The 16,580-nt window shown below is 46.0% G+C and overlaps 1 protein-coding gene across 1 annotated transcript in view; it reads right to left on the bottom strand.

The window, feature by feature from the left end:
* Positions 1-16,580, bottom strand: part of PARD3B (par-3 family cell polarity regulator beta) — a 769,788-nt gene that overhangs the window by 54,032 nt on the left and 699,176 nt on the right. The window contains exon 22 of the mRNA XM_060256951.1: positions 2,084-2,163. Within this exon, the coding sequence (XP_060112934.1) occupies positions 2,084-2,163 (80 nt within the window). The remainder of the gene's footprint in view (positions 1-2,083; positions 2,164-16,580) is intronic.

Below are 16,580 nucleotides of genomic sequence, written 5' to 3' on the forward strand. Positions count from 1 at the left end.
TCACTAGATTTTGGATATTTGCTGTAAAGTTGTTTACCTGCCCTTGACTTTGGCATCCTGACCACAACGAAGTGGTTTGGCAGGCTGCACATACTGTACACAGATCTTCTTATGAAGGAGGAAAAAAAGGAATAAGAAATGCAAACTTGGTTGGACAGTTTATCAGAAATCCCCTGGATTGGGATTTAATTTAATAAGCAGCCCTAGGGATGCGACTGATTCAATCATAAAATTTGATCTAATAGGATTTTGCAACGTTAGCTTTTGTGGTGCTTCAAGGAATATTCTAAAAATGCTGAAGCATCTCACCCTACAGAAATATTGCTAGATGTGTTTTGGTATCACCGCCCATGAGCAGTAACGGGAAGTCACTGTCATGGTTTTGCCAACGATGCATTGTTCAGACTCACAACCTACCAAAGGCAACAACCTCACATTAGAAAGTGAGAAGTGAACAGATACTCTGCTTTAATAGCAGAATTACCCAAAAGATGGGTCAGCAGTTTAGACAAAAGAAAAGGAGAGCACATTTTTTTACCAGAAGCCTCCTGAGAAAGTACAGAAATGACAGAAGTGGAAACAAAAGCTCTAAAACAATTCTTCACCCCTCCGGAGATGACGTTAGCCAATGGGGCAAGAGAGGCCATTGCCTTGGGCACCATACTTGATGATATTGGATTTATATCCCGCCCTCCACTCTGAATCTCAGAGCAGCTCACAATCTCCTTTATCTTCCTCCCCCACAACAGACAACCTGTGAGGTGGGTGGAATTGAGAGAGCTCTGAAAGCAGCTGCCCTTTCAAGGACAACTCTGTGAGAGCTATGGCTGACCCAAGGCCATTCCAGCAGCTGCAAGTGGAAAAGTGGGGAATCAAACCCGGTTCTCCTAGATAAGAGTCCGCGCACTTAACCACTACGCCAAACTGGCTCTACGTGATGCCCCCAACAGCCCACAGCCCTGTCCCCCTTGACAGAGGGGGAAAAGAAAAAGCTCAGACTCCTGCAGACATCACTTGCACCCATCCTGTTTTGGGCTCAGGCCTTCCACCTGCAGCAACAGCCATTTGTAGCCACCCCACCCAGGGCTTGGGCAGTTGGCTTAGCAGCTGCCATTTGTACCTGCTTCATCTGAGGCTCAGGCAGCTGGCTCCCCCCGCCCCTACCTCATGTGGGGCAAAAGCTGCTCCTGACTTGGCCCTGGGACTGCAGAGATGGCTGTCATTCTGGACCCCATCTTTGACTTTTTTCCCAGGGCCCCATAATAGCTAAGACTGTCAACACTCCCTCCCAATGGTATTGGTTATAAGGCACACAAAGTGTAGCAAAATAAGATTGTGAGAATCAAGTTTCCTTCAAGATATGCTGGAGCCATGAACTTAGCTACGAGTGTCACATTGGGAATTTCCTCACTGCAGTGGTCTGTCATGGGAAGCGATGATTTCATCACCCCCAAACTGTGCCAGGGGGTCAGATGCTGAAACTCAAATACTTTGGCTACCAAATGAGAAGCGAGCCCTCACTGGAGAGAACCCTGATGCTGGGAAAGACAGAAGGCACAAGAAGAAGAGGATGGCAAAAGATGAGATGGCTGGACAATGTTAATGAAGTAACTAACATGAATTTGAGCAGACTTTGGAGGATGGTGGAAGACAGGAGGGCCCGACGTGACTTGGTCCATGGGGTCGCAAAGAGTCGGACTCGACTGTGTGGCTGAACAAGAACAAACTGTGTCCGCCGGGCCCTGCTATAACTCTGGCGGATGAAGCTTCTATGCTGGGTTCTTTCCCTCTGTATCACGACTCTCGCTGACACATTCAGGGAGACAGATTTTTATTATTTTATTTCCCCCCCCTTCAGAATTGGCTGTCTAAATTATTAACACAGCTATAAAGATGGCACTAAATCATCAGCAGAAGGGCAGCATGACCAAATTGCAACATAATCTCTCATTTCACTGCCAGATGTCTGTTTGATGCAGATTTTGCGAAACAGTGTAAAAGCAGCCGGGGGGGGGGAGGAGGGGGGGGAGGAAGAATCTTTCAGTGTAAAATGCAACAATAACAACAACAACAAAACCCTTACCTGGGTAAGGAGGCATATTGTCTCTCTATGCTTTCGAACTGGAGATGGTGTGAGGCCCCATCTGGACCTTTTCCAGACACCTGTGGAGAAAAGCGTAATTAGAGATAAAGATCAATTATTCAACCCAGTTACTGACAGTGTTTCTCAAAATGATAATCAGAGAACAAATGATGCTCCAAGCATGCCAAAATCAACAAAAGAGAAATGCCGGGGCTCAAGAGGAATCTACGCTTAATCTCACCCACTATTAATAACATTTCCAAAAAAAAAAAAAAGACAGAAAAGAAAAGAATTTTATATCAAAAGGCTTCTTTGTGTTTCGTTGTGGTTCCTAACTGAAGCCGGAAGAGGGGGCTCCTTCAGTTTTGGAGTACCAGGAGTGAGAGCTACAGCTAAGCAAATGCAAGCAATAACCTGGATGGAAGACCGCTGGGTGTTCCATGTAGAAATGGGGTATAAATTGAGGTGGGCAATAAAACACATTGCAAATTGAGATGGAAGATGGCATAATTTAAAAGGCACTTAAAAATAAAAGAAAATAGAAAATGTCCTGGATGAAGTCAAAGCAAGTCTTAATACCCGTTGTGCTCGGGTCAAAAGTATTGCATAGGGATGGGCACAAACCAAACCCCCTGGTTTGTGGTGGCCCCAAAATTGAACTCCAAACCAAACCAGCGAGAAGGGACCTGAGGAGTGTCCGTTTTGCTCCCCCTGCTTCAAAGTGAGGGGAAGGGACTGAAAGCAATGGATTTAATGGCTTGCAGCCATTTAAACCTAACAGTTGATGGCCAGACCTCCTCTGCTGTTAGGTTTAAATGGCTCGCAGCCATTTCAACCTAACAGCAGGGCGGGTCTCCCTGGCAGCTATTTAAACCTTACAGCTGACAGGTGGACACCACACCTCTCAGTTGTTAGATTTAAATGGCCTCGAACAGCTGAACTGGACAAAAGTTTGTGTCAGAGTTTGGCTCATGTGCTGGTTCATGCCCATCTCTACTCCTGCATTCAAACTTTGGTCCACTTCATGGATTCACTGTGCAAGTGATTCTCACAACCACAGTTCTCTATTCCATTAAATGGGATACTTTTGTGACTAGAAGTCAAAGGAAGAGCTCAAAGACGGTAATGCATCTGAAAGATGTCTACAGTAATGGATAAATCATAATGAACAAAAAAGTGAATGATTTCCTTATCTTGGTTCTTTTACTGTATTTGAGGAGTTTATTATTATTATTAGAAATGATGACTACAAACAAATGTGTTTATGTTCCCCCCCTCCCAACGTATCAAAAAACTGAAGCACTGCAAAATTGAAGAAAGAACTAAGCCTGCTGTACAGATATAATGCTACAGCAGCAGGTCTCAGTAAGAAATCCTATCAAGGAACTGTGAAATTAAGCCAGGGCACTGATTGGTGAACTTAGAAGTGCCTCAACTGACAAGGTCCATCCTTCCTTCCTTCCTTCCCTCCCTCCCTCCCCCCCCCCTCCCCAGATATCACAGCAATCCATGGGCTGAACTAAATTGATTTCAACTGAAACAAAGGCTTTGAGTCTCTGAATGCACAGGTAGGCTTTATGTTTCCATACAATCAGCATTTGTGTAACATGGTGCAGCAGGTGCCGGAGACAGAGTTGCAACTTGCAAATGTAATTCTGGTTTGCCAATTCAGAGGCTCTGGCAGACTGTACTGAGCACAGAGCCACATCAGTCTACTGGCAGATTCCAAATCTAGCCAGGTCATAAATCCCACAAGTGCGACATCCCGCCAAACCACAGGCAACACTTCCTTAATTCTACTTCAGCCTGAAGCCAAACCTTTAGATGGCCAAAAAGACAAAGGGCCTTCCTCAAAGGAGGCTACGTAGGCCTTGCTGCTACTGTAATCCTTGTTTCTTATATTGGCGTGTTGTTCTTCCCTGACACTGCTAGAATCAGCAGTTTCATAAAGTGATGCACTAAAAGGCTATTTAAAACCCTTTTTTCCCTCCTCCCTCTTTCTAAATGTAGATTAATGGAAGAAGGGAGGATTTAATGTCTTTTCACAACATTGTCAACAATTCATTTTGGGGGGGAAAAGGATAAATCGTGGCAGTCTGTCTGCACACTGATTTATGTATTGTGTTTGTTTCCTTTACTCTCTTTCTCTCTAATATATAATGTACACACAGTTTAAAATTAACAAGTCCCTCATGTTCAACAGGTTACAGAACACTTCTGCCACTCTTGTAATTTATACACAGTACTGTTAGTTTTGCTAAAGGTATTTAAATGATTTGAAGACTGTGACATGAGCTTCACGAAGCAGTGGTTACAGGTGCACAACATTCTCATGTCTTGAATCCATCCCTTGGACCAACACAGCAGTTAGAAACAAGCTGTCGGATGTATTATTAGATGGAATCATAGCTACTCAAACTGTGGGGCAGGCCCATTGGGGAATGGCCGGGGAAGAGACATATGCAAGATACTGGGGAGCAGGGTTCCTAACTCCAGATTGGGCACTTCCTGGAGATTTGGAAGTGGGACCTGGGGAGGGCAGGGTCTGAAGAGGGAGAAGCTTCAGCGGGCTACAATGTCCTAGATAGTGCCCTCCAGGCGAACCGATCTCTGGAGATAAGCTGTAATTCTGGGAGATCCCCAGGTCCCTCATGGAGGTTGACAACTCTTCTTGAAAGGTATAAAGTTCAAAGGAGGAAAGTGAATCCTGCAGTGGACCAAAGTAGGAGGTATTCTTTTCCCAGCAAGCACTGCAGTTCCCTGGAAACGATAACCATGGAAGGTTCAGAAAAGCGGGGAGCCTGTGAGCATGTCTCTCTCCTTCCCTCACCCTTCCCTAGCCGAGGTTGTGAAATGCCCGGGGTGGTCATCTTGGGAATTTGAGGACAGAGGGAGAAGTTGGGGGAGTGGATGGAGCATAGCGGGAATGTGATGCCACACAGTTCACCCTCCAAAGCTATCATTTCCTCTTAGTCCACTGCCCACAGCATTTCCTCCAGGGGAATGGATTCATTCATTCATTCATTTTCTATCCTGCCTTCCCTGTATGTGGGCTTACAACGGGTTACAGAGTCATGTAGGAATTGTGTCAAATAACAATAAATTAAAAATTAACAATAAAATCAACTATGAAACAGAGAAGCTTCGATGCAAGATTACAACATGCGAATGCTGAATTCATCCCCAGAAAAATGAACCTCCTGGAGCTAAATAGGGACAGTGGATTCCTATCTCACTACAGGTGCTAATTTTCTGCTCCAAGGCATTTCTTCCCTCTTTTGCACCTCTGCATCCCAGCTTTCTCTCTGCAACACCTTCCAATTGGGACTGACTCAGGGATCTCCATTTTCTGACTTGTAGTGAATGAAATGAGTTTTGCCTCTTGTAAGTTCATACCTCCTTCCCCCCCAAAAAATCTTGTTGGTTTCTAAGGTGCTCCTGGATGCAAATCTAACTCTTCCCCTGAAAACCAAGACAGCTGCTCTCCAAAACAGACAATTCTGTGAAACCCTCTTAACCGTATCTCAACTCAGAGTTGGTCAACAATCGATCTCCTACACGTTAAAGTGGGGAGAAATAAAAGAAAACCAATGCTCATTCAGTTTCCCACCTGAATATTCAGCCGGTATTGCCAGAAAAAGTACTCCCTAACCAATCAACCCAATGTTCCAGCCACGTGTACTTTCCTTGCACTTTGTACTGAGCCACTGTGCTATAGTGGTTAATTAGGCTGCATACAGATAGACAATTTGGGCTGACAAAGAAACCCCACACTTTTGGATCAAAATGGTGCATGCATACAAGTGCATCTGGGCCCCACTTCGCTCTCACCCTTACCTCGTCATCCACTGCCTCTCTGTCATTTCAGAACGCCACTGGGTACTAAGTGGTGGCAAATCTTTTAAGAAGTGCTTCCCTGTCACCTTTCCTGGCTGCCTGAACGGCCGGGGCCCACCAAGGAAGGGCCTCCCAAGCGCACAAGTGGTGTGACCGATCCCCTGGGGTATGAGCAGCCCATCCCTCTTCTGACAGCTGGGCATGCACTGTCAGAGCACCCAGGGCACCTCAAACTATGCCAACTTTTCCCTGAACCAAGAGGCTGCCAACACAAGCTGCCAGTGTGAATTCAGCCTTAGTGTGTTGGACTAGGATCTGGGAGACCAGGTTTGACTCCCTACTCTTCCACAGAAGCTCACTAGGTGACCCGGCCACTCATTTTGCCTCTCTCTGCTGTTGTGAAGATCAAAATGGAAGGAGGACTGCGTGATGTTCTAAACTCCTCTGAGTCCCCATTGAGGAGAAAAGCATGGTATAAATAAACAAATAATAATAATAATAATATACTGGATTTATATCCTGCCCTATACTCTGAATCTCAGAGCGCTCACAATCTCCTTTACCTCCCCCCTCCCACAACAGACACCCTGTGAGGTAGGTGGCGCTGAGGTAGTTCTTACAGCAGCTGTCCTTTCAAGGACAACTCCTGCCAGAGCTATGGCTGACCCAAGGCCATTCCAGCAGGTGCAAGAGGAGGAGTGGGGAATCAAACCTGTTTCTCCCAGATAAGAGTCTGCGCACTTAACCACTACACCAAACTGGCTCTCAACGGAGGTGGATTTCCTTAAATAACTGAAATCATCTGACAGACAAGCCTGGACAATCACTCAAACTCGATGTAGATATATATCTTTGAGAAATATATATATATATATTGAGGAGCAGGAGGGAAATTACACTTGGCTGTAGAAGCATGAGAAATCATGGAAATACTCGATACCTGCTTGACCAGAATCAGCAAACTAATAATGCGAAGCAGGAAAAGATTTATACTAAAAATGTTTGACGTTTCCAATAGCATCTTGCAAAACAGAACTGTCATTTGACAGTGATTACTACTAAGGCTAACAAGTACAAGTCATCCATCAGTGTATAAAAACATTAAGAATGACTAAGAACTTATTGTGGTTTAAGTAAAGTGAGCTCCGTCAGCCAGGCAAGGAAAATGTGCTTACATTACACGTGTGCATTGTAATAACCCGAACCATCCGATTTCTGATTGTTTCTTTGGGAGAAAAGTAATAATAATAATAATAATAAATAATCCCTCCTGCCATTTCTGTTTGTGTATGTTCTCTGAGATACAGTTGCCATAGAAACTGACGGCGGATACAGTTTACAAAATTTGGCTCCGCGTGGCTGATGGATTATTTGCTCGGTGCAAACTGTCCAATAAACTCAAAGACCAAACCAAGGATCCGGGCCTTTCATGAAAGGCTCAGCTAAGCCCGGCTTCTCCTTGCCATCTGTTGAGACTTGAGTCAAAGTTCTCCCTCTGCAAATCAAAAGGAAAAGGAACTATGTCTGACTAGACAAAACCACAAGAAACAACAATAGCAAAAATGTCATTTAAGCAGGGCTTTTTTTGTAGCAGGAACTCCTTTGCATATTAGGCTACACCTCCCCTGATATAACCAATCCACCAACAGCTTACAGAGCTCTTAGTACAGGGCCTACTGGAAGCTCCTGGAAGATTGGCTACATCAGGGGTGTGTGGCCTAATATGCAAAGGAGTTCCTGCTACAAAAGAAAACCCCCTGCATTTAAGGAACTGGAAGCTGCTGTCTAATTAAGCAGCCGCTAAATGATGAGCACAGCATAAAGTAAATCACTTTGCTTATGGGCCCTTATGCTCACTGTTGACTTTTATGTGGGGCAAATCTTAACACCAGCCCAGGCTCCTCTTCAGTGAGGAGTTCAAGAACAGGTATTAAAGTAATGGGCTTAGAAACGTGGTAGTTTAAAGAGATTTCACTCCTCTCTTTCCCCCTCCCCAGCATGGGAACAAATTAGCTGAACCATTCATATGGTTGCCAAACTCCAGGTGGGGTCTGGAAATCTTCCAGAATTGTAACTGATCTCCAGGCAACAGAGATCATGGAGAAAATGGCTGCTCTGCAGGGTGGACTTCATGGTATTACATCTCGCTAAGGTCCCTCCCCTCCCCAAACCCCGCCCTTCCCAAGTGCGATCCCTAAATCTCCAGGAATCCTCAACTCTAATCATTCATAAGTGGCTACTTATTCAATGAGCAAACAAAAATCTATACATAAAAATAAAATGAATTTCAAATGAAGGCTGCTGTAACACCCATCAGTTCAGCTGATGTCCTGTTCCGCAGTCACAAATAGGGAGCTGGCGTTTTGCGTGATTACTTGAATGTGAGAGTGTGGACACCAAGACGCTTCCCAGCAGCCCTAGTCACTTTGTCCAGCCTTTACTAAATTTTTTTTAAAAGGCATATTGTTCCATTTTAACCCTTTATTGCAACCTGGTTATGCCTTCGCTATTTTATGCTTGGTCTAGTTTACAACTCCAGACAAGAATTGAGGACCCCAGTTGCACTCCACACAAGAATTGAGGACCCCAGTTGCCCCACAGACCCTTCTCCAGAAGCACTCTGGGAACACCTAAAAACTACCATCCTGTTGACCTCTGAAGAAGTCCTCGGGTTCTCCACAAGGAAGAACAAGGACTGGTTTGACGAGAACAATCAAGAGATCCAAGAACTACTGGCGAAAAAGAGATCTGCCTACCAAGCACATCTTGCTCAGCCCTCCTGTCCCGGGAAAAAAGCAATCTTTCACGCTGCATGTAGCAACCTCCAGCGCAAGCTTCGAGACATTCAGAACGAGTGGTGGACCAAGCTTGCAGAGAGAACCCAGCTGTGTGCAGACACTGGTGATTTAAGAGGGTTTTACGAAGCCCTGAAGGCAGTATATGGTCCATCATTTCAGGCTCAGAATCCCTTGCGTAGTGCAGACGGCCAAGTGCTCCTCACAGACAAGGTATCCATACTGAACCGGTGGTCGGAGTATTTTCAGGTTCTCTTCAATGCCAATCGCGTAGTTCAAGATTCAGCAATCCACCTCACCCCACTTCAAACAGAGTTGGATGAGATCCCCACCCTAGAAGAGACTGTTAAAGCCATCAAGCAACTGAAAAGTGGCAAGGCAGCGGGAGTTGATGGAATCCCACCAGAGATCTGGAAGCATGGGGGCACAGTACTACATAGCACACTTCACAAAGTACTTGTCACCTGCTGGGAACAAGGCAAACTACCACAGGACTTTCGCGATGCAATCATCATCACTCTACACAAGAACAAAGGGGAAAAGTCAGACTGTTCCAACTACCGCGGGATAACCCTGCTCTCCATCGCAGGCAAAATCCTTGCTAGAATACTCCTGAACAGACTGGTGCCCACCATTGCAGAAGAACTCCTCCCAGAGAGCCAGTGTGGCTTCAGAGCTAACAGGAGCACCACCGACATGGTATTTGTTCTCAGGCAGCTCCAAGAGAAATGCAGGGAACAGAACAAGGGTCTATATGTGACTTTTGTCGACCTTACCAAAGCTTTCGATACCGTTAGCAGGAAAGGCCTGTGGCAAATCTTGGAACGTTTAGGATGTCCCCCAAGGTTCCTCAGCTTGATCATCCAGCTACATGAAGACCAGCGAGGCCAAGTCAGACACTGCAACGATCTCTCGGAGCCCTTCCCAATAGGCACAGGTGTAAAGCAAGGCTGCGTTCTCGCGCCAACTCTCTTTACGATCTTCTTTAGCATGATGCTTCAAAGAGCCACAGTAGATTTAGATGATGACGATGGTGTCTACATCCGCTATCGCACTGATGGCAGCCTGTTCAACCTGAGGCGACTAAAGGCCCACTCCAAGACAATGGAAAAACTTATCCGAGAGCTACTGTTTGCTGATGATGCTGCACTCGTCTCCCACTCGGTATCAGCTCTGCAGCATATGACGTCCTGCTTTGCAGAGGCCGCCAAGCTATTTGGCCTAGAAGTTAGTCTGAAGAAGACGGAAGTTCTCCACCAGCCTGCACCCCAGGAAGATTATCACACTCCCTGCATCACTGTGGGTGAATCAGTTTTGAAGACAGTCCAGCAGTTCAGCTACCTGGGGTGCATCATCTCCTCAGACGCCAAGATCGACAAGGAGATTGACAATAGACTGGCAAAGGCAAACCGTGCATTTGGCCGACTGCATAAAAGAGTGTGGAGCAATAAGCATCTGAAAAAAGGCACAAAGATCAATGTTTATAAAGCGGTTGTGATGACAACCCTCATCTACGGCTCCGAATCGTGGGTTTTATACCGTCATCACCTGCGACTCCTTGAGCGCTTTCATCAGCGCTGCCTTTGCACCATCCTCAACATCCACTGGAGTGACTTTGTGACCAACACTGAAGTCCTCAAGCGAGCAGAGGTTACAAGCATCGAGGCAATGCTGTTGAAGACGCAGCTGCGCTGGGCAGGGCATATTTCCAGGATGGAAAACCACCGCCTTCCCAAGATTGCCCTGTATGGCAAACTTTCCACCGGCCATCAAAACAGAGGGGCACCAAAGAAGAGGTACAAGGACTCCTTGAAGAAATCCCTTGGTACCTGTCGCATCAACCATCACCAGTGGTCTGACCTACCCTCAGATTGCAAAGCATGGAGGCACACCATCCACCAGGCTGTCTCTTCCTTTGAGAACGCACGCATAGCTGGTCTTGAGGACAAAAGGAGACTGAGGAAGAATCGCACTGCTACAGCACCAGCCCCAAATCAGACTTTTCCATGCAGCCACTGTGGCCGGACCTGCCTGTCCCGCATTGGTCTTGTCAGCCACCAGCGAGCCTGCAGCAGACGTGGACTACTGCACCTTTCTTAAATCTTTGTTCGCGAAGTCAAGCCGAGAGAGAGAGAGAGAGTTTACAAAAAGACCCCTTTCATGCTGAGGCATGCTTCTGAAACACCGTGTCAAAATACATTAGGGGGCATGGAATGAACCTGATGTCCCTTCTCCATGAAAGCTGAAAGCAGCCACATTTCTTTTTCATTGGTTTTGCCTTCATCTATTTTTAGGAGTCTTAAATTGTCATCCTCCTCACAGGTTTTATCTCCGCCCCTGCCCCCTGCCACTGCAAAAAGTATTGTAGTGTTATTCCACAGAACATTTGCTTGAGAAAATGACGACAAAATCATAAATTCTTTTGAAATGGGTTTTATCTCCAAAAGATGCCAGATGTTAGGCCCAAATAACATGTAGGGTTAACAACTAAAAAAAAAAAAGGTAAAGGAAAGGTCCCCTGTGCAAGCACCAGTCGTTTCCGACTCTGGGGTGACGTTGCTTTTACGTTTTCATGGCAGACTTTTTACGGGGTGCTTTGCCATTGCCTTCCCCAGTCATCTACACTCCCCCCCCAGCAAGCTGGGTACTCATTTTACCGACCTCGGAAGGATGGAAGGCTGAGTCAACCTGGAGCCGGCTACCTGAACCAACTTCTGCTGCGATCGAACTCAGGTCATGAGCAGAGGGCTCCGATTGCAGTACTGCAGCTTTACCACTTTTTCTGGTCATCTGGAGACGGGGGTAGGGGAAGGTGGAATTTGGGGGGGGGGCGCGCGCAAAGGAGTTACAAGGGAATATTAAAAAAAAACAAAACCCTCCACTGTGATCCAGACACAGGCCTCCCTAATAGCTGCTTTTTAGGGTTAAGTTATGTATCTGTTGTTTGGTCTTTTCACAGTGCTATGGAAGAAACAGTGCTATGGAAAAAAGTCTTAAAGGCTTACATGAACGCTCTGAAATGGATCCCAAATAAAACTGTTTTTGCAAAACCAGCTTCCTAGGCACAGCTGCAGACACAGCTCAACACACACATCAATCTGCTTTACGTAAGACAGGTTGACAGATGCACATGTACACAAATGGGGTACCAGCAAGGGGAGACATTTTGTTTTCCCTCCCCCACTATTTCCTCTTTCCTTTCCCTGAAAGCCCCCATAGCCTCTCCCCTTTCCATGCCTTCTTTTCTCCTTCTCACCCACCAGCCAACCTACCTTTATCTACCCACCGTTTTCAGTTATATTTATTAGTTATTTCATTTACACCCAGGCTTTCCCCACTACTGGAATACAAAGAAGCTTATATCATTCTCCTCACTTCCGTTTGATCCTGATGAGGTGGTTGTTGTGTCATGGCAGGTTGCTGCTGGGACTAGACACGCCAAGTCCTCCGTCAAAGGCCAGAACAGTCCAAGAAAGGGCTCTGCCTGTCTCCCATCTTTAATTGACAGAAACCAAGGCTGGCAATACCGCTGCAGCTGCCTAGCAATGACCACCGAGGGCATCTATTTCTTAAAGCTATAGCAGCTCCTTTTATCTTTTCTTTTTTTGGGGGGGGGGAGAGAATTTAACCCCCCTTTTAAGGTTTTAGACTTTTTCCTGCAAACCTGGGGTTTTTCATCAGGTCTGTGGAACAATATGCTTTCTCTCTTCAGGCACTAATCTCTGGATTTGAGTACCCACAGATGGGGCTACCTTGACAATTATATATATGTTCAGCTCTGCAAACAAACTGAAAAACTAAGATGATGATACTGGATTTAAACTCTGCCCTATACTCTGAATCTCAGAATCTCAGAGTGGTTTACAAACTCCTTTACTTTCCTCCCCCACAAGCTGTGAGGTGGGTGGGGCTGAGAGGGCTCTCCCAGAAGCTGCCCTTACAAGGACAGCTCTGCAAGAGCTATGGCTGACCCAAGACCATTCCAGCAGGTGCAAGTGGAGGAGTGGGGAATCAAACCTGGTTCTCCCAGGTAAGAGTCTGAACACTTAACCACTACACCAAACTGGCTCTGGCTCTCTAATAAAGCAAAACAGTTCTGCTGAAATACTTGAAATGAAGTTGAAGCTGCATCAAGCTGGAAAACGTCAAGAGACAGGTGAGAAGAAGAAGAAGAGTAATACAGCATTTTGTTGATTCTGCCACATCAAGCAATGCAATATTATTATTTTTTGTTTCTGGTATCTGACAGGAAAAAAATGTTCTCTAGATATGCACAAGAGGGCTGTAGGGAGAGACCAGGGGCTCTGAGCCCCTCTTGATTTTTTTATTTACTGGGTTTTTAATAGTTTGCCTTTCCACCACCAAGGGACTCAAGGGTAATTACACACAGTGAGTCACAACCAGCAGCAAAATGGGGGCACTGGATATCCAGTGCATTAGGATTTTAGAAGTCTGAAACCACCCAAAGCATAGCATAAGCAATACCATTACACATAAATTATGTGATAGTGTCCTCCTATACACACAAGCTATGCACAGCAGTAGAGACCACAAGTCCCAATCAGTAACCGAGTAAATTAGTGAACTGATTGCCTGCAGAGAGATGCTCTCTCGATTGGCTCAGCTTTTGCATAGTTTGCAGAAGGCCAGGAGAGTGGCAGCTTTCCTGACCTCCTAGGGTGGAACATTCCACAAGGCGGGAGCCATAATGGAGAAAGCAGGTGTATTGGCAAGTTATTGATTTGGTCCATTTCCAGGTTGGCACTTGCAGAAGTCCCTGCTGACATGAGTGGAGTTGTCATGGTGGAGCATCTCTGTGGCTCCTGAATAGTTCACAGAGAAGAGTGCCACATCTACTTTGCCCTGACAATGCAAAGGGCAGGGGGTCTTCCAATGCAGGAAATTAATGGGGAAATGTATTTCTTTTTTACTAGATTTTTCTGAGAAAGCAACAAAATGCTGACAATTTGCCTCCTCCCTTTATACGCTAAGGGTAGTTCTAAACATAAGTTCCACTGGACTCGGTGAACCTGGTTCCCAAATCAACAGGAGCCAACTGAATAGCAGATGGAATAAGATATGGAGGAGACATGGATGAGTTTCTGAAAAGAACCTGAAGGGAGATATAAAAATGATTAAATGAAGCAGACATACCAGAAGTATCCATTCCTATTCATAGCAAAATAAAACAAAAGAACTTTGAGGGGTTTTTTTTTTTTTGCTTGAGACTTACTATTTAGTGCCTTCGGTGTCTGCTCATCAACCCAGGTAACCCTGCAATCAGTTCCTGCAATCACTACTCAAATCAGCATCAGGGAACAATGCAGTCTAGCCAACGCCAATCACATAAATGATGCATGTGGCTGACCAGACACCAAGAAGAGATAAACGGTGGACAGTTTCATTAAAACGGAGGGCAGCAGAATGATGTAAGCCACTTTGGAGAAAGGCAGGGTATCAATGAAAAATACCAAAAATAAATTAGAAAAACATATTTATAATGCAAGGCAAGAAATGGCGATAGCAGTGAAATCACTAAATGCATAAAATGAAAATTCTACTCTGTAGAACTCAACTATAGAAACTACCAAAACTAAAAGCTGAATAGATTCCGCATAGCGTCGCATGGAATTGAGAGCAAAATAGACAGCATTTGGACTCAATACCAGTCTAGATCTAGCCACCAAATGAGAAGGGAGCACGCCCAGGAGAAGGTCCTGATACTAGGAAAGACAGAAAGCAAAAGAAGAAGGGGATGACAAAAGATGAGATGGCTGAACAGTGTTACTGATGTAACAAACACGAATTTGAGCAGACTTTGGAGGATGGTGGAAGACATGAGGACCTGGCGTGACTTTGTCCATGGAGTCGCAAAGAGTCAGACTCAACTATGCGACTGAACAACAACAACAAAGATCTTGTTTGCATCTCTGCCTGCCAACCAGGCATTCTGCTACAGTTGACACCAATGCTTTTTGCACTGGATTCCCTAGCACAGTTGATATTAACCAACAAGTGGAGGCAATGCCACAGGCAAAAGGACCAGGATGACTGGTCTGATTTGCTATAACTTCTCCAACCAGGCCAACAAAATCTTCTCCAGGTTCAACAACTACTAGGGCTCTTTGCAGCAGCCCAGGCTAGCACAATCCTGTCCGATCTCAGAAGATAAACTAGGTTGGCCTCGATTAGTATTGGGGTGGGAGACTGCCAAGGGAGTCCAGGGTTGCTACACGGAGACAGGAAATGGGAAACCACCTTGGAATGCCCCTGGCCTTGGAAACCCCACAAGGTTGCGACTTGACAGCACTTTCCACCACCAGAGCTCTTTGATTAGGAAAAAAGGTAAAGGTAGTCTCCTGTGCAAGCACCGGGTCGTTACTGATCCACGGGGTGATGTCACATCAGGATGTTTTCATGGCAGACTTACTGGGTGGTTTGCCACTGCCTTCCCCATCTATGTTTTACCCCCAGCAAGCTGGGGACTCATTTTACCCACCTCAGAAGGATGGAAGGCTGAGTCAACCTTGAGCAGGCTACCTGAACCCAGCTTCTGCCGGTATCGAACTTAGGTCGTGAGCAGAGAGCTTGGACTGCAGTACTGCAGCTTATCACTCTGCGCCATGGGCCTCCTCCTCTTTGATTTGAAGCCAGGTCTGTTTTGGGGGTGCTAAAATCATTCTGCAATAAAAATTTCCACTTCCAGAAAAGACAACGGTGATGCTTCAGCACCATGTGATACTAACAATGAATAACAACATGGTAATAGACTGGAGGCACACATAAGCACACAGGAAACTGCCTTATACAGAAGAAGAAGATGATGATGATATTGGATTTATATCCCGCCTTATACTCTGAATCTCAGAGTAGTCACAATCTCCTTTACCTTCCCACCCCCACAACAACAGACACCCTATGAGGTGGGTGGGGCTGAGAGAGCTCTCCCAGAAGCTGCCCCTTCATGGACAACTCCAACGAGAGCTATGGCTGACCCAAGGCCACTTCAGCAGCTGCAAGTGGAGGAGTGCGGAATTAAACCCGGTTCTCCCAGGTAAGAGTCCACGCATTTAACCACTACACCATACTGGCTCTCAATCAAACCCTTGATCCATCGAGGTCAAAACTGTCAACTCAGACTGGCAGCGGTTCTCTAGAGTCTCAGGCTGAGGCCTTTTTCATTGCCTGCTGCCTAGTCTTTTTAACTGGAGATGCCGGGGACTGAACCTGGGACCTTCTCCATGCAAAGCAGAGGCTCTTCCACTGAGCCACAGCCCCTCCCTAGGCGATATTGAACTGGGGGAATGGACAACCAGGTCATGCTGTGGCTTTGTGTCTACGAGCATCAGCCTGAGAGGGAAAGTTGACAGGCATGGTGCGGCAGAGCACAAGATTCTCCCCAAGAGCTGGTGGAGTCAGAGATAAATCTCCTACTGCTCATTCCCATAATTCAATCGAGGAGAGATGGCGCATAATCAGAGAGAGACACAGAAAGAGAGATGTGCAGGTGTAAATGCAAGCTATGGCCCTGTCAACGGCGATAACTGTGAGGTGCTTTAGCTGAGGCCCCTAATAAGAGCAGGTGACAGTCTGGCTGCAAATAATCTCTCACCGCCTGACAATTCTCTCTATGAAAGCTGCCCAGGAAAACAACCACTGCCACCCAGGCACACAAATTTATGAGAGAAGGAACCTGCAGCTAGACGGAAAATGCTGCATATCAGGTGAAGAGGAGGGCAGAGACGACATGACGGAGCACCTGCATTGCAGCCAGGAAGGCAGGCACTCTGATCAGGGAAACTCAAAAGCCTCTCTCAAGCCTAACACTAAATTCAGGATAAGCCAGATCAAGGAGGCTCACACTT

Source organism: Heteronotia binoei, chromosome 16, assembly GCF_032191835.1.
Source record: "Heteronotia binoei isolate CCM8104 ecotype False Entrance Well chromosome 16, APGP_CSIRO_Hbin_v1, whole genome shotgun sequence".
Classification (NCBI taxonomy): domain Eukaryota; kingdom Metazoa; phylum Chordata; class Lepidosauria; order Squamata; family Gekkonidae; genus Heteronotia; species Heteronotia binoei.